Genomic DNA, 23,300 nt, shown 5'->3' on the forward strand with positions numbered 1-23,300 from the left:
TAATCATAATAAACTCTGTTCCATGTTAAATTTCATTTAGAAAATTCCTTATGTTTTACAATGATTATTTCTGTGTAAGTAGTTTTCAGATTAGTGTAAGGTATGTTGTTGGTGTTTAACAATTAATATTTCATAATTCTAGACTCCACTCAAGTAGACTTTTTTTGTTAACCTACACCTTGGTCCTTCTTTGGGTTCTAACATTTTAGAACCCAAAGAATGATTTTTAATTTTAGAATGATTGAGAGAGAGAAAGATTTTATTAACCATTTCTTTTCCATTCTTTATAATGTGTTTTTTAACTAACTCTGCCTTAGATGGGCTCTACTTATATGAAATGCTAATAATGCCCTATGTTTTTCTAATATTTTCATTTTAAGTATGATTGCACTATTGATGTCCATCTATTCATCCCTTTAATGTTGCTTAGAATTGTTATATATGCAATTTCTAATATTCGTTTGGCTGTTTTATTTCTAAATTGATCCAACACTAACTACATAAGTTAACTGCCTTTGAATATTGTCTTGCATACAATTAGTTTGGCATTTTGACTGACTCTTTCTTTTTCTATATAATGTTCAGAAGGCTTTTGACCAACCTTTTACTAGAATTAGAAAGTAGGTATTTACCTCCATGTATAATATGCTATCTTTACTAAATTATGGTACCTAAATAGCTAAAATGTATTAGCTGTTCAATAAGTTCACTATTAAAAATGCACTTGATGCTTTCTGTTTTCATATTATTTTCAAACATCTTTTCATGCAGATTTTCATACCAAATTTTTCTCAACGTTTATTTAACTTGGATAAAGATTTGTAGAGATTTATTTAAGAGGATCTTATCCACGTAAAGAACTAAGTTTAATATCTCTTGTGTGAATATCAAGTGTGACATAATGTGATCCATGTAGGTATAAATAACAGCAGAGATAGTTTATACTGTACACACACACACACGTGCGTGCACGATGGTGGTTTAATATCAAAAACCATCTTCCTGTATGTATGTATGTCATAAGGAAGAAATTGCTATATGTCATGTTCTATTAGTATCATGAAGATTTCATGTTTGTTTAGAACAGGTCCTTTTAGAAAAATGTGCCTATCCCTCTTGACATGAATGCATGCATGTTTCCCATTTGAAATTGGAATATGATGTTAATAATGACTGGTCAAAATTAGATTCTGGAAAACACTTATAATTATTTTCATTTGGTCACAAGTGAGTAAATTTGAAATTTACTCAAATCATTTTATATGAAATTAATTGAGTCAAGAAGTTTTCTTCATATTCTGTGTTGAATATTATGGGAACTCCTGTGTTACTCTGATCACCTCTGCCTGTGTGAATTATCTCATATATTTAAAAGGGTCATGCCTGATTTAATCTTCTTTCTTTGACCCATTAACCTCCCAAACAGCCAGGACGTCTATAGACGTCCAACTAAATATGGATATGATTCAGCCCACCTGTTTAAAGAACCAGGATAAGAAGTGCAATTTGACCATCCTGTCCATTAGAAGGTGTGATAAACCCTCAAGCTGAAGAGAACGGTTAATTGGATTATCTCACGTTTGTAGCTACCTCTCAGTTGCCTATAACAAGAAACGTACATCCTTGTTCTATGCTGGTTAACTGGATTTTAGTTATATAGGATAGACTAAAAATAGAGAAATTATTTATATTTTTGTTTCTGGACAAAATGAAGGTCTTGCATAATTTCTTCACTTAAATATTGCCTTACCTTGGAGAACCAATTTCATTTTTAATTTTTTTGCACTAATTTTTTTCTAATCGCTTTCTAGACAAAACATTATTCTTTGTTCTCTAAGAAATTAATTCACGATAATTATTTGAAATATTCTTTTAAAAAAAGAAAAGAAAACCGGCTGCCGACGTTCCAGATTATATTATTTTTATTTTTGTACAAAACCATCGAAATCGAATAATACTTGACAGATTTCCTTTAGGACACGCTGGAGCAACTTTGCTTTATAGAGAATAACATGAAATTCTTTAATCATATCACTAAATTTTTTCTTTATATTATATAGTAATCTACTGTTCTTTGTACTTTCACTTTCTTGGTTTCCCTGTATAATTGGTCATTACAAAATGAAATTAACAGTTAATAGATATTTAGAAATTAATAGATATTTACTGCATAATTCAGATATTTTATTCTCCAATTTTTAAAGTAAGCGATACATTTGCTTATTTTTATCATTCAAAATATGTATATCAAATGCATCAAATGTGAAATTTCCTTTCACAATACAAATGAACTTTATTTCGACTTTGATAGCATCACCCCCCCCCCCCTCCCTTTGCAAGATTACCAGACACCCGAAAGCTGTTATGAAACATAGATACAGTTTTTATTTCATTCGTGATTTTTCCATAATAATTGTTCCACATAACGTTTAATTTTTTCAACAAAGAAACTAAGTTTTGATTATTATAAATTTGCAAAATATAAATAAGAAAATATACATATTATTTCCCTATTATTATAAATCAGGAAGTTATGTGACGTTCGCTAATAGGGGAAATTAATATTTAAAAACACTGTCATCCTACAAATGCAATATCAGAATATGCTTCGAATGTCTGCTAATCAATCAGAAGGATGGAAAAACAGAACAAGGAATTTCTGCCTGTAAAATATTCAGTTATTGCATGAGGTACTTTAGTGTGCTGCCTTCTGGGCATGTTCTTTTGATCTGATTCCCATTGGGGGGAGTTAGTAATCTCCATTAGTCTACAACTTGTTACTGGGCAGAAAGGAATATTAGAAAGTATATCCAATATACAATTCATTTGTGAGATGGCAAGCAAGAGCAGCGATAGCAGTAATTTTTTTCAAGATAATTATCAAATAATTTAGAATTCTTCAATAATAAAAGTGAAACTGATCACTATAAATAAAGAAATCATTTTTGGCATAAATACCTCATCGGCCTGTAAAAGAAATGTCTGATATGTCTGTGTTAGGATATCTGAACAACAGAAAATGAAACAAGACATTCTTGCTTGAGGCAATTTTCTGACTTGTGTTTCTCAAAAGAGTAATCTATGACTTTTAGCTGTTCCTCTAGGTAACAGGATTATTGTCCAGCATTTCTAAGACTTATTTCAGAAATAGCAATCAGCAGAAATAGAAGTAGTAATATTTAGATTTAAAAAAAAAAGAAAAGAAACAGAAATAACACAATTGAAATTTCTTTGTGTGGTATACAGTTTTACATGTTGAAAATGCAGCATAGTATTTCTAAATCTTAGAATAATTTCAGCAGACCGCTGATTTCAGATTCAAAGAAAGAGTACAGAATTAGAAGCTTCGATATACAACAATATTATTGCTTTATTTCTTTTGTCAAAACGGTAAACTGAAATAAGAGATTTTTAATACCGTCTGAAAGCTTTCAAAGCTATAGAAATTTAACGTAGTTATGCAACTCAGTTCCAGGACAGGGGGGGGGGGGAATGGAGTAAAAAATCCTAAAAATGAGCATACATTTTTAATCATTCCATACAGGATATCCTTCCTATTATATTTTCAACATATCTACAGTGGTTAAGCACTGGATATTATAGTAATGTGCATCCTACAAAAAAAAAAAAAAAAAAAAAAAAAACTTCTGTTGCAATTTTCAGCAAAAGAAGAAGGCGAAGAGTCTCTGATAAAATACCATTAGGTATAAATTTTTGATACTAAAAAAGATACAATATCGGAAACTAAGCCTGTGTAGCTCAGTGGATGTGGCGTTTGCACACCACGGCGCTTGGCCGAACGAAGGAAGGGTTGGTTTCGAGTCTAGTCGGTGACTAGAGGAAATTTTTCTAAGCCTTTTTTCGACCGGTTCCCGAGTTAGTCGATCTCTGGCACGGGCAAGCTGGTTTTTCCTCTCGGAAACTCGGTGTTTTCGTAAACTCAAGAAAATCGACCGTAGAACCCACATTATTTCAGACATTAAATATATTGTGCTAGGGTTAGGGACCACGAGAAGGCGGCACATTTGAGCCGTCTCTCTTCACTGTGTACCGCTTAAATAGACTTGGGCCATCTATCTCTGATTGGTACCAGTGGAGATTGAACTGCCCACTCACTCTCCAAAAGTTAGATAGGGCTAAATGGCCTCGCCTACTCCCGTATACGGGAATAAAAAGGCGTCAGCTGATTTTTTTTTTTTTTTATCGGAAACTGAGTAATGCAATTTATAATAATTTGTTGTTCATAAAAAAAAAAAAAATTGTTCCTGAAATTGAAATGTGACAATCCATATAAAGGTATTTTGCAAAGAAAGAAAGCAAAATGTCATATTTATTTCACTAAATGTTATTTAAAAATATAAATATTTGATAAAATATTTTAAAAGTAAACAAACATTTGAAAATTCATAAAAAAAATCTATATTGTCAATAAGTGGAGGAAATTAACTATTACTAAAGTATATTCATTGCAAAGGCTGATCTATGGTCATTTCAGGATTGATTATTTATTTTGGCAGATGTGAAACTTCTATTTTTGGAAAGAGACACAAGAAATAAATTGTTCAGCAAAAAAAAACAACAAAAAAAAAAACGATCAAATATCCTAGTACAGTTGAAGAAAATTCGAAGTAACAGAGTACACGTAAAGACAAGTGACACAAAAGTTGCTCGAAAGTTAATCTGCTAATGGCTATCAAATCGCCGTTAAGGGATTAACAGCAGAGAGGGTAAATACTTGATAAAAGATAGAATGCCGATGAAGTTTTGATGCATGAAAAAGTCTGGGTAGTCTTGCTATTTCATCCACCTTGGCCTCTTGTAGGAGGGTTAACCACCTAACTGGCCATTATGGATAAAATACTCATCCTCATATGCTTCTTATCCATCATATATTTCAATGTAATGTCAATGTTATTACAATTTTGGCTGGTCGCATGGTTAATACTGATTATATCAACCTTGGTATAATCAGTATTTTTTTTTTTTGTTTCCACTTAGACACAATTGATGTTTCTTATAGTGATGGGTTCCTGTTTTCGATTCCATTAAGTTGTTCCATTAGCTACCTTTTCATGTGTTTATCAATGAAAACAGCAATGGCTTCTATAAGCTGGTGACAGCCCATCCAGCACAATATCTGATGTCTTGTACCATCGTATTGTGTGTGTGTGTGATTTCAGCAGTTTGATCAGCTAAGTCCCAAATTGTAACTTTGTTATTTGTTCACATCAAAGTGGACAGGTAATTGGCAGCACCATGAGAAAGTGAAAAATGAACATTGGGTCAGAAGTCTTGATTTGGCTCTTACTTCCTGTAAGCTCTGGAAGTCATCTCCTAGTGATCCAGCTCTGGGTATCAGGGTTTATGTCACTTGAGCAATATCAGCATCACTGTTTCTTGGTTTTTTTTTTTTTTTCTACTTCATATTTTTGATCCCATGTTATGGTGTTTAGTCAATCATCACAAAGGATTATAGAAAATATAACATTTTGGTTTTCTTCAATAAGAGTTGCCGTTAACAGCCAGGCTTCTGTGTGTTCATTAGTTCGTCATTGAGATTGCAGAGAACTAACTTGCATCCATTAGATCCACATTTAATCCTACTATATCAACATGGTGAGCCCTATTCAACGAAATATGTAAATTCGGAACGTTACTGTTGGATTGCTTATAACTAGATAAGTGGGAGGAGACCTCTGAATGGTATTAAGGAGTATGGTGAAACCAACTGGACCTTTTCAACCAGTATTCAATCCTTAATTCTCACTTGTGAATTTCATTGGATGTTGAATAAACAAGAGTGGACTGATAGTTTGGTACTTTGCTGACCGAACTATATTCTTTATTGACTTAAACCACGTGCACATGTGCATATATTTTTCATTGTGCACATGATTAAATGACATTGCCTTCTGAGCTATTGTGTATTTGAAGCAGGGTTCACTGGGAACTAGAACAAACAGTGAAGTCAGTTACTGGAACTATGAGACATCATCAAATTTAAAAGAATTGAAGATAATTAAAGTCATTGCTAGAATCATCAATGGTAAATGGTTGAGCAAGCAGAGAAATTACAGAAGACCACGTCTGCCTAATTCACTTAACACAAAAAGAGGTTATGTAAAATAATTTTAAATAATAACCATGCAATGTTATGTTTGGGCAGTAGTGCTTTGAGAATATTATCTACAATATTCAGCAATGAACACGCGAAGGTAAACTTTTCTTAAACTTATTGTAAGCACTTCCACTAGACTGAGTTGAACAAATTTCAAAATTGAAAATTGGATGAGTCTCATTTGTACCTCTGGTCTCAATGTAGGTTCCAATAGAGAACTAGAGGAAAATTTTTTTCAGTCATTAGAAAGAGTAACAGACATAAAGCGTAAGTGCCTGTTGTTGAAGGTATGTAACACTCAGATTAGAAAATAAATAAGAAACATATTGAAAGGTGTGGGAAAATTTGAAGAAAAAATTACACTTAATAACAAATAAAAGGATCAAAACTGGTATCTTTGAACTAGTACAAGAGTATATAAGAGGTTTAAAATTGGAAGTTAATACCATCTAGTTTTGAGTTGGTTCAAAAGTTCATTCTATATGTTTTGGAGCTGTGCCATGAACGGATATTGACTAGCAGTTGCTCCTGTGTTACATATGAGAGAAAGTGGAGGAATAGTCACAGCCAGTTCAGTAGAATGGTGCCCATGAAAATACCTTTAAAAGTAGTGCAGGGGTGAAATAGAATGTCTGTGAGAAATGGCTGGAGTGAGTCTAGCCATTTTTTGATCCATTGCATTCCTGCAGTTCTAAAAATGTCATCTTGTTATCTTTTCCATAGATCTCCATTCTGTCACTGATTTAGGCCACCTTACATTATTATATCTTGCAGTGTATCCAATCCATTATCTCCATTTTGAATGCATAATGTAACTAATGATGTTAATGATGTTAATTAATAAGATCAAATGGGAGGATATCCTGTCTTTAAGCATATTTTGAGTAAGTTCCAGGTGTCACTGCCATATGTAATTACAGGTAAGACACATTGATAGAAAACTTTCCTGTTCAAACTAATGGGAATATCACCTTTGAAGACATGCATCCAATCTAGTTGTATTCTTTTTTGTTTAATCTATTTGTCCATCTTTAATTTTCATAATTTGTCCCAGGTAAACATATGAATCTAACCTTTCCACTTCCCTGTCTTCCAGTATAATTCTGTTTGGTTTTAAATTCATTAAGTTTATATCTTCAACTCAGTTTGACTGGACACTTGAGCTAATTCTTTTAATTTTATTTCTAGGTTTGCATCTTCTGCCAAGAGAGCTATGTCGGCAGCAAAACAAAGATCTTGCCTGTTTTTGTCTTCTTTGTTTTGATAACATCGCTTATGCTTATCCAATTCCTCTGCCAGTTCAATTTCTTTTCCATTGATGTCTCTTATGTTGGTGGCTCCAATTTTGAACTCTGAAAATGTTGAGTTGAGATATGTTCCAGTAGCTGACATTTCCCCATTCTCCCTGGTCTTCTGATGAAAAGAACAGAAGTTTTGTTTATCCATGCTACCCCAGGCAGCAAGAAATTCTGTCTTGTACCATCATTTTGCATTACGGTTTAAGCCAATACGAATACAATTTGGTCAGCTAAATTCCTGATTGTCAGCCCATCTTTGTTTGTTCAGTTGTTGTTGTTATGACTCTTCATTAGAAAATGGGTGCCGTTGCCACGTTAGTCACCTTGAAATCGGACCATAAGAAATTTGGTCAAGAGCTTCAAGGGTCCGGGGGGGAGGAGGTGTGGTCGGACTTCTCCCCCCCCCTGTTTGTTCAGTATTCAAGTAGATACCTAACAGAATGCACATTGAGGAGAAAAATTAGCAGTGCTTGAAAAACTTATCAAATTATCATTGCCACACACATATTCATATATAGTTTCTCTGATAGAAGTCTGTCCAATTCAAATACCCTTAATTCATATTTCTTCCATTCCCTCCAAAAGGTATCACACTAGTAATACCAACTAAATTACTGTGCTAAGTATGAAAATCAGCTTAGCTATGGTAAACTTTAATTCATTTAATGTATTTGAATATCAGTCAAATTAGATACATCTAATAGATACTTAATCAAATTTTTATTTCATTAAGTATCCATCAGATGGATATTTCAAAGTGTTACAGATATTTTTGCATGCAGTGTTGTAATACAGATTTTGTGTAAAGATACTCTATCATGGATTTATGGTTATCTCAACTGCTTTATCTTGGTTTATTTGAAGCATTTGAAAATAAAAAGTTATTACAAGAAGCTCCAGCTGATCATATCCATACAAGTCCAAATAAAAGGAAGCCTACAGTGACATCTAGTTTAAAACCAGTTACTGCAGATGACTTTTTTGGGGAATCCACAATTGCAAGACAAGCTAAAAACTTGAATAATAAACAGAACAATGTAGGGCTTTTTTTTTTTTACCTTATCTTTACACTTCTATTATAATGCATATTTATATAATATTTTAATGTCATAGATTAGTTTGTGAAAGTTTAAAACATACAGACATTATTGATAATGTAATAAAGCATAATTCAGTATTTGACAGTTGAATTGGCTAACAGAAATGAATACACCATGATATTGTTGCAGTTTGCAAAAGCATTCCACAGGATACTGCAGAATCCTGTTATTAGTGTAAAACGCAGTCAAATCAAGGAGTTAACAGGTGATCAGTGGTGTGCCATAGTACTTCGGCTGCTGCCATTTAATTGTATACATTAATAATACTGATTTATGGCATAAACACAAGAACAAAATAAATTAATTTATTGAGTTAGTAATATTTCACTGGATTTCAAAGCAGCTTATTCAGAGCACAAATTACATCTGTCCTAAGTCATAGCACTCAGATTTCTGCAGAAACATTTCATATTGTTTCTATAGCATTCAAATTAAATCAAGGTACTTTCTAGGAGTCAGATAAAAAAATAATTTAAGTCAGAAGTCAAGCCAATGTCAGAATGCCAAGTCAAGCCCCAGATCCTGGGCAGGTCAGCTGTCCTGTTCCATTTAATCCTGTGTGAAGTATCCAGAGCATAGTCTACCAGTCTATCTTGCCATACAGATGATCACGAATGCAGTTTTTTTATTCTTCAAGACAGATGTTAACTGATCTACCAAACTGTCCTAATTCACAGGCATAAGGAATTGTATACACTCCAGATTGTGCAAGAGGATAATTGATTCTTTGGAGAATTGATGAAGGTTCGCTAGGTAGATGTGTGGTTTCAGAGTGGCATGAAGAATATATTTATGAAGAACTTCAACTGTAGCTTAACCTGGAATAGTTCTGATTTGTTCTTATATGTGGTGTGGGTGAGTTATGGGGGAAAGCATGCAGTATTTTGTCTCTTTTTAACTATTGACTGAAAAAGTAATTCTCGTAGACAGGCTTAAACGTTGGTTGTATTTGCTTACTACATAACTTAAGGAAATTACAACATACAATAGAATATACATTAAATTAAACTTGAATATATTTCCAATATTTCGGCAACGTCACGTTGCCATCTTCAAAGGAACTTACTTACAATAAAGACACGTGCATGCAGGGACTAAACACAGTAAATGAGAATGAAGCAAGGAAGCTGTGGTTTTCTTAAAAGTCCTGATGGTGCCCCCTAGTGGGCTATGTAGGTATTCTTGGCTGTTTGGCTGAAGGTCTCCTGATGTAAGCCTCCCAAATTTGGGGCAGTCTCATGCAACCAAATTTGTTGACGTTTGGAATGTTTCTTAGGGCTGAGGCTGATTCCATGAATGGTCTTCAAATTTGAACTTGCTACGATGTATTATTGTGGCTTTCTTCCACCGTATTCTGTGGCGTGTATCCAAAGCATGGTCTGCAAGACCAGAGTGGCTGTACTGGTGAAACTGGATATAGTCCTTGTGTTCTGAAATCCTGATATTTGCTGTCCTGCCTGTTTGGCCAAAGTAGGACAACTTACAGCTGCAAGGGACCTGGTATGTACCAGGTAGGTCTAGGTGGAGTGGTTGGTCTTTAGTGGAGCGGATAAGGGATGCCAATTTTCTATATGGTCTGTAACAAGAGGTCATCATGTTTTTTTAAGATTTTGGTAATTTGTCCGAGGTGCCTCGGATGTAGGGAATGGTGATGGATTTAGAGTAATCCTTGTTGTGAGGGGGAGGGGGGGGTTGTGGTTTACTGGTTTCAATTTTTTTTGGGGGGTGGAGGGGTAGCCATTGGCTGAGAAAGTGTTGAGGATGTGATTTAGTTCATTGGTTAGGGCATTGTCATTTGAACAGATTAGTTTAGCCCTCTTGTATAGTGTCTTAATAACTCCATATTGTTGTGTTTGGGGGGGGGGGGATTGTTGGTGTATCTGCCTGTATGTTTGGGTTTTCTATAAACTGAGAAAACCAAGGTTCCATCAGGCTGGCTGGTGACTAATCTGTCTAGGAAAGGGAGTCTGTTGTTTTCCTCTTTTTCCAGGGTGAACTTGATTCTGTAGTGTTGGTTGTTCAAGTGTGTTAAGAAGGAGAGGAGTGTATCAGAGCCATGTGGCCAAATAGCGAACACATCATCAACGTAGTGAAGCCATATGGTAGGTTTTTGTGGGGCAGAGTTTATGGCTTTCTCTTCGAAGGTCTCCATAAAAAAATTGGCCAAGGGTGGGGAAAGTGGTGAACCCATGGCTGTCCTCTCTATATGCTTGTGGAATTACCATTATCAAATAAAATAGCCTAAGTTCATTGTGAACTAAAATAGGGCTGAGATATCGGGAGGAAATTTAGCTTGGATTAGCTCTAAGGTTTCCTTGAGTGGGACATTTGTGAATAAGGAGGAGACGTCAAAACTGACCATTATGTCAGTATGTTGGAGTAAGGTTTTCTATGCTGGCTTTGAAGTGGGCTGAGTTTTTTGTGTGCTGGTGTGATGCCAGTATAGTGTGTGTGAGCGCTTTGGCCAATTGTTTAACTAATATGTATGTGGGAGAATCAAAACCATCCTCTATGGGACGTAATCGTACATTTTCTTTGTGTATTTTTGGGAGTCCATATATACGGGGGGGGGGGATTATATAGTTATATGGTTTTAATTTGTTAGTAACGTCTACAGGCCAAGAAGTGACTTTCTTAAGGAGCCTGTGGCGTTTTCTAATTTGTGAGTTGGTGGGATTGTATTCAATGGGGAGGTAAGTAGCCCGATCTAATAATAGAGCATTAAGCTTACCTGTGTGGTTTGTTTGGTTGAGCACTACGATGGCATTTCCTTTATCTGCTTTGGTGATTATTATTTCTTTGTTTTTCTTCATTTCCTGCAGCGCTTTATATTCCTTATTAGATAAGTTGGTTTTTCGTGGTCTTGCTTTGGAGAAGACACAAGCAACATCCAGTCTAATATTGTTGACAATGTGGTTTGGAAAGTCGCAGATCCCGCATTCAATTTGATTCATAATATTCTCGGCCAGTATTTTTCTGGGAGCAGTGGTGAAGTTGTGGCCACGTGAAAGCGCGTTGAGTGCTTCAGGCTTCAGAGTAACTGAAGAAAGGTTGACTACCGTGTTAGTTGGAAGTTTTGGTTCGGAGGTCGAGTTCTTTTTTAACTACTCAAATTTCTTGATATATCGACCCCGTGTTTTCTCGAATTCTTTATCCACCGCGACGAAAGCTCATGATTTAACGTGCTGGAAAGCTCTCCTTCAAGCGCCTGAATAGCTGTGTTAGCGTCAGCTAGGAGAATGCCCGTGATTGCAATTTGTTCTCGTAGCACAGCTTGGCTCACGTGATTATAAATCCGGGGAGCCTTTTGTGAAAAGAAACGGTGCTTGAATTTTACACAATTTGGGATTACCTGATTATCCCAGCAGCATTTTAGAAAAGTCAGATGATTCAGTTGTCTTGATAGCTTCAGCTTCATTTTACCGTATTGGCAGGCCTTGTGTGCTATGGAATCCCCATGGATGATAGTAATTCTCATAGACAATTACAACATACTGTAGAATATACATTAAATTAAACTTTAATATATTTCCAATATTTCGGTAACGTCACGTTGCCATCTTCAAAGGAACTTACAATAAAGACACGTGCACACAGACACTAAACACAGTAAATGAGAACTAAGCAAGGAAGCTATCTTTTCCCTAAAAGTCCTGATGGTGACCCCTAGCAGGCTATGTAGGTATTCTTGGCCATTGAGCTGAAGGTCTCCTGATGTAAGCCTCCCAAATTTGGAGCAGTCTCATGCAACCAGAATACGGTGGAAGAAAACCACAATAATACACCATAGCAAGTTCAAATATGAAAGACTATTCATGGAATCAGCGTCATCCCTAGAAACATGCCAAACCTCAACAAATTTGGTTGCATGAGACTGCTCCAAATTTGAAGGCTTACATCAGGAGAACTTCAGCCCAACGGCCAAGAATACCTACATAGCTTGCTAGGGGGCACCGTCGGGACGTTTAGGAAAACCATAGCTTCCTTGCTTCATTCTCATTTACTGTGTTTAGTGCCTGCGTGCACGTGTCTTTATTGTAAGTTCCTTTGAAGATGGCAACGTGACGTTGCCGAAATATTGGAAATATATTCAAGTTTAATTTAATGTATATTCTATTGTACGTTGTAATTTCCTTAAGTTATTTAGTAAGCATGACTGAAAAAGTGTAGGTAACTGAGTTCTCTGGCAAGAGCTATGTTATTAGAACATGTCATCCTGGCTCTGCAGGTGGTGGGTGTTTGAGGATGCTATGCTGTTGGGATGAATGGTAGTGTGACTGCTTATGTAAAAATTTACATGAGTCACTCCACTGCATTTCTGGGACTGCGTTTGGCCAGACTTCTCTGTGAACTGAGTTCATTTATATCTAGTGAAGGGTCTTTTGATAGGACATTAGTTGTTTTTCAGTTACAATTTGATTTGTTTCTGTAACACAGAGTGCTGTGTTTCTTACTTGTAATTTGTGCACTGAAGATATTATTTTGAAATCCAGCAGAATATTGGTAACTTGGATTATTTTGCTCTTCTGGTGTTCATACCATAAAACATTATTATGAATAACCACAAACACCTAAGCCTATCTGTATGTTGTACATTGGTAATTTTAATAATCATTAATGTACAGATTCCCTGGTAAAGAACTGTAATTATTCAGTTTGCCTCATTGCCATTTCAGTGTGGGAAAGTGTAAGGTTGTGTACTTTGAGAAGAAATGATTACAAACTTCATATTATCTAGATGGAACTGGACTACAAGAAGTTGATGAGTCTAGAGTAGTGATGTATAGAGATTTGCAGTTCAGAGGACATAGTGCTGAAGTGAATAAAAAAAAATCATTTCTCATCATCATCATCATCATCATCATCATCAAATTCCTGCCATGTACCCTCAAGGGGTGTACAGGATATGACAGTACTACATGAAAAAATTACATCATTACTAACTTCCTATCTACAATTTTCCTCCAAATCAGTCTGTTACTTGTCAAGACTCCAACATTATCAGATCTTATATTTCTATCGTCTAAGGCACTTTGTACCGTATCAATCCACCTATATCTTGGTCTTCCTCTGGGTCGTTTTCCTGCCAACCTGGCAGAGAACACTTGTTTTGCTAATCTTTCCTCTCCCATTCTATTTAAGTGACCATACCATCTGAGATTAGCTCTGCTAACGCATTCCTGGATGCTGACAATGTCAAGTTGTTTCCTAATATCCTCATTTTTAATATGATATTGCCATTGATGCCATCTGTTCACGCCGCTAATCTTTCTCAGGACTCTCATATCTGCGGTCTCTAGTCTTTGATCAAGTGTTTTACTTCTGACCCAGCTCTCAGATCCATAAGTTAAAATTGGTTTGAACACAGTCTTGTATATAGCTAATTTAGTGTTCCGACTAATTTCTTTCTTATTCCATATGAATTTATTCAATTGACTTCCCACAAAATCATTTCTTACTATAGCAAACTCACAGGACCTGGAATAGTTTGCAACAATAAATTTCTTTAGAAATGTATTGTGCCTAGGTCAGGACACTTGGATAGTGTCCTGACCTAGGTGAGTGAACTTACTATAACTCATCACCAAATTCCCAACATGTATCCTCAAGGGGTGTACAGGATATGATAGTACTACATGAAAAACTTATATCATTACTAACTTTCTATCTACAATTTTCCTCCAAATCAATTTGTTACCTGTCAAGACTCCAAATTATCGGATCTTATATTTCTATCTTCTAAGGCACATTTTACCGTATCAATGTGCCTATATCTTGGTCTTCCTCTGGGTCTTTTTCCTGCCTACCTGGCAGAGAAACAATTGTTTTGCTAAACTTTCTTCTCTCATTCTGTTTCAGTGACCATAGCACCTGAGATTAGCTCTTCTAACACATTCCTGGATGCTAACAATGTCGAGTTCTTTCCTAATATCCCCATTTTTAATATGATTTTGCCATTGATGCCATTTGTTCATGCCACTAATCCTTCTCAGGACTCTCATATCTGTGGTCTCTGGTCTTTCGTCAAGTGTTTTATTTCTAACACAACTCTCAGATCCATAAGTTAAAATTGGCTCGAACGCAGTCTTGTATTCAGCTAATTTAGTGTTTTCACTAATTTCTCTTATTCTTTATAAAGTTATTCAGTTGACTTCCTACCATACCAGCTTTGTTGATTCTGTTGTCTATTTCCATATTTAATTTTCCATCTTCATTAAAAATCGTGCTTAAGTAGCTGAAATGTTTAACTTGTTTTATAGGTTCTCCATTCACAATGCAGTTGATATTTTCAATGCATTTGCCTTGTTCTTGCTGACATTCATACCATATCTATTACATCAGTTATATAACTTAGTTATGGAATCTTGCAGACTTGTACCAGATTTATTTAGAGGTATAACATCATCTTCATAAAGTAAAGAACTGATATTAGCATTTCCAATTTTGATATCAGGTTTAATATTACTTTCCTTCATAATGTGATCCATATAGATAATGAATAACAGAAGGAATAATGTACATTCTTGTCTGACACCAGATTTAACATTAAACCATCTTTCTGTACTTCCTTCAATTCTAACTGCTGACTTACAACTCAAATAAAGACTAAGTATTGCTTGATATAATGCCCCATTGACACCATACAACTGTAGCATTTTTAATAGCTTTTCTCTTGGCACCTTATCATATGCCTTTTCCATATCTACAAAACTTAAATAAAGATCTTTGTTATATTCCCAAAATTTCTCAAGTATTTTTAGTAAAGTGAAAATCTGATCCTGACAGCCTCTTTAGCCTGAATCCAGCTTGTCCTTCACTAAACTTCCCTTCCACAATCCTTCTCAACTGTTTCTCAACAATATGTGCATAAATCTCAACAGGAACACTCAGTAAAGAAATACCTTTGTAATTCTCACATTAAGTTTTATTTCCCTTTTTAATGTATGGGTACTATGTGAGCTCTACTCCAATCAACTTGAACTCATCCCTCTGTCCAGGCATTCTGAACCATGCAGTGCAGCCACTGTAAAACTTTTATACCTTCATATTCGTAGTTGACCATTTCTAGTTAAATATCATGTACTCCAGCTGCCTTTTTACATTTCAGGCATATGATGGCTTTTTTTACTTTAAGAATGGATATTTATTCCTGATTGCATGTCTGCTCAGTGTTTTTTACCACTGTGCTATCACTGCTTGTTTCATTTAGCAATTTTTCAAAGTAATTACTCCATAAATCAAGGATATCTTTTTCTCCAGTTTTCATGTCATCTCTATCATCTGTAATTCCTTTTACAACACATTTTCTTCATTTTTAAGCATTTTCAACAACCTCCAGAATATCTTGCCACCTTCTTGACATTTATTTTCTATATTCTTACCAAAATCTTCCCATGACTTTTCTTTAGCTAGTTTTACACAGTGTTTAGCTTTTTTACATTTGTCTCTGTATTCTCTAAGAACAAAAGCTGGCTTATTTGCCAGGAACTTTTGATATGCTTTCTTCTTTTCCTTCACTGTCTCTTTAGCTTCCTGTGTCCACCATGGAATTCTGATTTTTTATCCATGCAGACAAATCGTCACCACATGCCTTTCTGGCCCAATCAGTCAATGTTTTCTTCAGGGCTTGCCACTGAACCTCCAAGATTTGGTTCCTGTTCTCAAACTCTTTCATATTTTCTCGAATAATGTTTGTGTATTTTAGTCTACAATTCACATCTGAGAGCTGCTCAACTTTTATTCGCTTTAAAACTTTCTTATATGTTCTTTTTTTCAATATGAAATTCAATTTTATCCTGCTTAAGACTAAATGGTGATCACTTCCAGTTTCAAATCCTCTGTACACTCTGGTGTCCAGCACCAGTGAGAAACATCACTATCAACAATAACATAGTCAATGAGACTTTTCTTATTCCTTGGCTCTATTCTTCATGTGCATTTGTGCACATTTTTATGTTGGAACATTGTTTTGGTAATAACCAGTTCATGTCCTGAGCAGAATTCGACAGGTATTTGCCAATATTATTATCTTTTCTCTTTTCTCCAAATTTTCCCAAAATATTTTTGTATAGCTGACAATCATTTCCTGCTCTGCTATTTAGATCCCCAATAAGGACCAACTTTTCCTTTTTCATTGTGTCAGTTGCCTCTCTAAAACCTCAAAAAATTCCTCCACTTTTACCTTAGTAGAACCTTCTGCGGGACCATAAGTACAAATAAGTCTCATTGTGCACTCTCATATTTGCACACATCACTCTACTTTATGTATAGCATGCTATTCAACAAGATTAGCCTTGTATTTAGTGTTGAATAATGTGATTACTCCTTCTTTTACTTGATTGTCATTGTCTGAATATAACATTTTGTATTTATTACTCAGAAGGATCTTACCGGTTTTGTCTTTGTTTCAGTCATCCCTATTATGTCGATCTGGTACTTATCCAATTCCTCAGCTAGCTCCATTTCTTTGCCATTCAGGCTTCTTATGTTGATGCTACCCTTCCCGAACTCTGGTGATGTTGAGTTGGAATGTGTTTTAGGATTTGTTCCTGTAGCTGAATTTTTGCTGTTCACCCTGGTTCCCTGGCAAAAACATCAGCGGCCTTGTTTAACCAAGTGATACCCCCAGCCGGCATGAAATTCTTTCATTTTGTACCGTCATTTTGTATCGATGGTACAACATTATTGTTAAACAATTCTTATTGTTTAAGTCATTAAGAATACAAGTTGGTTGTCTAAATTCCAAATTGCCAGCCCATCCTTGTTCGTTCAATATCCAGGTAGATACCTAACAGGATGCACCACGAGAAGGTGAAGATTGGACATTAGGTCAAAAGCCATGATCGATTCTCTGCATTCCTTAACGGCCATGTGGAGGTCTCCTCTCAGTTATACAGCTTTGACCCTTAACTGTGTACCATAATGAGAATTAACTGTAGCTCAGAGGATCTTTTGGATGCTAAGAAACACATTGACAAGTAAGGATGAGGAAGTTTTATATCCCTTTAAAAGGCTTTGATATAATCATTTCTGCTGTTCACAAATTTGGTTGTTTGGGTTTTTTATTGAGGATGAGGAAGTGGTGGTGATGAGGCTCCAGAAATGGAGTCACCAAAGTAATAACAGGTCTATGGAGTGCTCTATGGGAGGATAGAATGAAGATTTGTGTGTTATTACACAGTTTAGTTAATTGGCAGAAGAAAATATGATTGAAATATGCAGGTTGCTAAAGGAGTTTTATAGAGTGGATGCAGAAGAAAGGAGAGAACAAGGATCAGCCTTAAAAGATGTGTAAGAGCTGAGTTATTAAGAACATGAAAAGTAGATTTTTTGCTTGAAGAATGGTGCATGAATGGAATGGGTTTCTAGAGGCACTTGAGTACTTTGTTAGTGAATGAGTTTAAGGATCGGTATAATAGGCATTGTGTGAATATTGGTCAGTGTTGGTCTGCCATTATGATTCTTCAGAATCCATACAGATGCCTTATGATGATACTTTTCAAGGAGATTGAAATATGAAAATTACTACTTGAAAGAAAGTTTCCATGATATTAGATATAAAAAAAATTATACTTGGTATATAGTGATATGCATCTTAATACATATATCTTTAATATATATCTGACACCATCCAACCAACTTCAAGGGCTAAATCAATGATTACTTTCTATGGTTACATCACAGACAAGGTAATCATTGATTCTGTATTTTAAAAAATAACTTACTACACAGGTCGCCCATTTTATTGGGCAACCTGTGTAGTAAGACAACTTGTCAGAAAGCATTTTCAATAAAGATGTTAGCCCTAGAAGACTGATGGTATGGCATAAATGTTGCTTGCTATTAAATGCAGTTCTTTGTTTGCAATATCTAGCCAAAAACAGTATTTTTGCATAGACATCAGTTTTGTCTATGCAAAAATAGACAAAACTGTCAGTAGTTCACTATAACACACTCATTTTGTTATAACAGTACTTATTATAATGTATATTTACTGTATTTCCATTTTTATAGATTGGTACAGTGAGGTCTGCTTCAGTAATCTGGAATTTGACTTCTAAACTGACCTACTAATTATGCAATGTGACTACTGTAAAATTTCCATAATTTTGCTTAGCATGCTACATGGATATTTTCTTTCAGTCTTTCTATCCTTAGTTTCTATACACTGATTAACTCTTTGGATAAGGATTACATAAGGTCCCACAAGCATTTCATATGGATGCTTTCATGCAGACTTTATTGTATCCTGCTCTAGCCTCAGATCGGATTGCAGTTGATTTTCATAAATATGTTCCATCTCATCCTGCAAATACTTGTTTGGAGTTGAAATCTCTAGTGGTTGAACAAACCATTGAATTACTGTAAGCAATTCAATGGTTTATTCGCCATTGTCCACCCTCTTTCTTCTAGAACCATTCCCAAATGTACTTTGCCTTATCTTGTTGGAAGTAATCATTACCAGACTGATAAAGTATACAGTTTACTATGTTCCTTTCCTATAGGAAAGTATTCTTTCTTAGTCAACACAGAATGATTACCAGAATGGTTTTTTTTGTGATTCTGCATATTGATTAATTTCTTTGTGACTATAAAATAAATTCAAGTAACATTTAAAACATTCAGCACATTTTGTTTTGAATTACAAACATCTTCAAAAGTAGTAAAGCAATAAGCAGTCACTGCTTTTCTGTAGCAAGCTAAATATTGCGTTCAAAAAAGAAGAAGTATTTGTTTACTATCATCAGAAATGAGCAATATTTTCAATCTGTTTGTTATTGCTGTATTGTTGTTTGTGAGGAAGCTGCATCTCCACTGATTTGCTCAAAGTATACCTATTTCTTTTGAGGAATAAAAGAACATGTATATTTGAATTTGATTTGAAATTGTTCAGTGCCATGGCATGTAAAACTGCAAGGGCTAGATGTTGATAGTGCATGGGAGGCAGTTAAGAAGTGTTTGCATGAGGTAATGGCTGACTGTATACCTACAGTGCAAATAATAAATCAAGTTGGGGTTAAATGGATGAATAACACTATTAAGCTTGAGCTGCAAAAAAAGAAACAACTATGGAGGGAATTTAAGGAGAAAGGTGACCAGCAGACACACGAACGGTATAAAGCGCAGACCAGAATGGTAACGAGTGTGGTAAGAAAAGCAAAAACGGATTATGAAAGAACATTAGCCATGCAGGCTAAAGAGAATCCCAAACAGTTTTTTTGATATGTTGCAAGTAAAAGAAAAAATGTATATGACAGATTGATTTTAAAGAATGCCGATGGTAGGGAGGTAACCGAATCAGTTCATATAGTTGAATTACTGAGCGAGCACTTTGCAAGTGTATATCATCCAGGTGGTGACATTGCAGGAATGAAAGAACCAATAGATTATACGGGAATTGTGGTGAATGAAGTGGAGCTAAATAGTCTATTACAAAACCTCAATGTCAGTACTTCTGTGGGATTGGATGGTGTGTACCAGCTCGTGTAGTACGTGAAGCGGCTAAAGAATTGTCAGTGCCCTTGACTATTTTGTTTAATTTAAGTCTCGGGTCTGGGTTTGTCCCGAGGGGGTGGAAAGATGGGAAAATAGTTCCACTGCATGAAGGAGGTTCCAAGACTGCTGTTGTAAATTACTGACCAATTAGCATATCAGGAATCATTGTCAAGGTTTTGGAGAAATTAGTCAAGAGATAAATACAGGATTGGATAGATGAAAATGGGATACTGTACGGGGGACAACATGGTTTTGTGAAGGGTAGATCATGCCTCAGTAACTTGCTCAAGTTTTATAACACAGTGACGGCTGAACTGGATAAGGGTAATGGGTTTACAATGATTCTACTGGACATTGCTAAGGCCTTTGACAGGATACCACATGGAATTCTAATCAGTAAACTGCAGCATATGGGGATGGATATAGGTTGGTGAGATGGATAGGCGGGTGGTTGATGGAGAGATATCAGAGAGTGGTTTATTCAGGAGTAGAGTCCAAAAGACGGCTGTGACTAGTGGTGTGCCGCAGGGTTCTGTTCTTGGACCACTACTTTTCAAATTGTTCATTAACGATATAGGAAAGGATCTGAGAGGAAGCGTTCACTTGTTTGCTGATGATGCAAAGTTGGGAGGATGTCAAAATTTTGCAAGATGATTTGGATAGTTTGGAGGACTGGGCTAAGGAAAATGGATGTCAATTTAATATGGCAAAGTGTAAGGTTATGCATTTTGGGGTGAAAAGATTAGCAGTAGTGTATCACATTGGTGGAACCGTTCTCCAGGAGATCGATGAGGCCAGGGATTTGGGAGTGTTATTGGATAGGGAGTTGAAGTTTAGGGGGTACATTGCAAAAGTGGCTAAATCAGCTCATCAAATCACTTGGTTGCTGAAAAATACTTTAACAAGCAGAGACAAACAAGTTATTGTTCCTCTGTATCGAGCCTTGATAAGACCCCATCTAGACTACTGTGCCCAGATATGGGTGCCAGGGTTTCTTCTTGATGGGGAGGAGGTGGAGAGGATCCAGAGACAAGTGACCAAGATGATAGCAGGTCTGTGGAATGAACCTTATGAGAACAGGTTGAAGATTTGTGGGTTGCAGAAATTGGTTGATAGGCGGAAAAGGGGTGATATGATTGAGACATTCAAATTACTGAAGGGTTTCTATAAGATTAATTCAGAAGATATTTTTGAGAATAGGACTGGTGGGGGGAGGACTAGGAGCCATACATCGAAGCTGGGCAAGAATGTGGTTAGCAAGGGTGTTAGAGCTAGGTTTTTTACTTGGAGAGTGGTGAATGAGTGGAATAAGCTGACAGAGTCTGTTGTGGGTGCCATGACTGTGAATGAGTTCAAGGCGAGGTATGATAGATACTGTGTGAATGTTGAATAGTTTTTCTTGAGATGTGATGTTAGGGCCTCCCTCGAAGAGTCTGTCGACTCCCTGGAGTTACCCATATTAATAATAATATGGTGCTCCAAAAATCCACAAACAAGGTACACCTTTATGCCCTATTGTAGATAGTATGAACAGTCCAACATATAAACTAGCTAAATATTTAGCCAAACTACTAGCCACTTGCACAAATAATTTCCCTCTTTTGTTAAAAATTTTACCCATCTAAAAAGTATTTTAGAAAACCACACCTTAAATAGTTCAGAACTAATGGTAAGTTTTGATATCACCTCATTATTCACTAATGTACCATTGACTGAAACACTTAACTTGCTAAATTCACAATTCCGCCCTGATGTATTCAGCTATTTAAATTTACATTACAGGCAGGTTATTTTACATGAAAAGGGAAAATATACAAACAATTAGATGGTACAGCTCCCCCCCTTAGCCAACTTCTACATAGAACATTTGGAAAAGCTAGCTATCAACACAGCTACTCTCAAACCTAGTCTCTGGCAACACTATGTTGATGATGTGTTTGCTATTTGGCCACATAGCCCAGACACATTGAATACATTTTTAGTACATCTGAATAGCCAGCACCCTAAAGTCCATTTTACAGTGGAACTTGAAGTCAATGACGACTGCCTGCCCTTCCTGGACACAGTGATCACACATCTTCCAGAAGGTTCCTTATCATTTTCAGTTTATAGAAAACCCACACATACAAGGAGATATTTACACAAACAATCACACCATCACCCTTCTCAACAATATGGGATCTTAAAAAACTAACCCATAGAGCTAGAATATTCTCACCTGTGCCACACCTTCCTAACCAATGGCTATAATCCCCATAAGATAGATAAAATACTAAATGCTACCCAGAAATCTCCCCCACTACCTAGCACAGAAAACTACAACAAAACTATCACCATCCCGTACTTTAAAGGCACATCTTTAATGTACGGGATTAACAAACACCAACTGCGCACTGTATTTAAATCTTATATGAAATTGTCAACTTGTCAACTCTTATCCATTCACCTATGAACAGATTCACTCCTTTATCACATCCAGGAGTCTATGAAGTGCTCTGTTCTTGTCATCGAGCCTACTACGGACAGACAGGAAGAACTGTGGACATCTGCCGCAGTGAACACAAAATATATATCCTGCACTTTTGCTATGGCAAGTCGGGTCTGGCAGACCATGCTTTGGATACCACAGCACACAGGATCAATTGGGGAAAAAAACAAAAGTACTGCACAGAAGCTTCTACAATTCAGAGAGGTTGTTCCTGAAATCAACAGAAGCTTAAAACAATCTCCAAACCTTAACAAGTATGGCCGTATAAATCTCCCAAAGATTTGGGAGACAGTCATCCTAAGACCAAATTAATATTTATTTATTTTATTTGAATTTATTTTTATTTTAATTTTTTTCAAAACTTTGGACTACTATTTTTCAAAACTTTCAAGGACTACTATTTGGACTACTAAATTTTTATCAAAACTTTGGACTACAGTTTTTTTTATTTATTTATTTTTTAACTTAGATGGCGGCGTATTAGGACTTTAGTCTTGCATTGCACACTGCAATTACTTTTACTAGCCCCACTGTTACATCGAATTGTGGTTGTCTCGCATTTGTAACAAACTTTGTTTGTGTGCTCTGAAGATGCTGGATATAATACCAGCGAAATATTAGCTTTTAAATTAATAAATGGTTATTTTCTTATCAATCTGTGTTTGCATAAGTACCGTTTAAATCCAATTCAACAAGCTATCTAAATATATGACACTCTTTGGTATGAGATATAGTCTGTATTAATTTATACTTTTTATTTTAGTAAATGCTCGCAAATTATGTCATTACTGAAGTCTGTG

The 23,300-nt window shown here is 35.7% G+C and overlaps 1 protein-coding gene across 2 annotated transcripts in view; it reads left to right on the forward strand.

Annotated features, from left to right (window-relative positions):
• Gnf1 (germ line transcription factor 1) overlaps nt 1-23,300 on the forward strand; it is a 406,700-nt gene that overhangs the window by 64,563 nt on the left and 318,837 nt on the right. For both annotated transcript variants that reach the window (XM_090411514.1, XM_090411513.1), the window contains one exon: nt 8,281-8,453. In XM_090411514.1, the coding sequence (XP_090267640.1) occupies nt 8,281-8,453 (173 nt within the window). The remainder of the gene's footprint in view (nt 1-8,280; nt 8,454-23,300) is intronic.

Source organism: Typopeltis vanoorti, chromosome 21 (genome assembly GCF_054136105.1).
Source record: "Typopeltis vanoorti isolate ZY-2024b chromosome 21, IOZ_Tvanoo_1.0, whole genome shotgun sequence".
Taxonomy (NCBI): domain Eukaryota; kingdom Metazoa; phylum Arthropoda; class Arachnida; order Uropygi; family Thelyphonidae; genus Typopeltis; species Typopeltis vanoorti.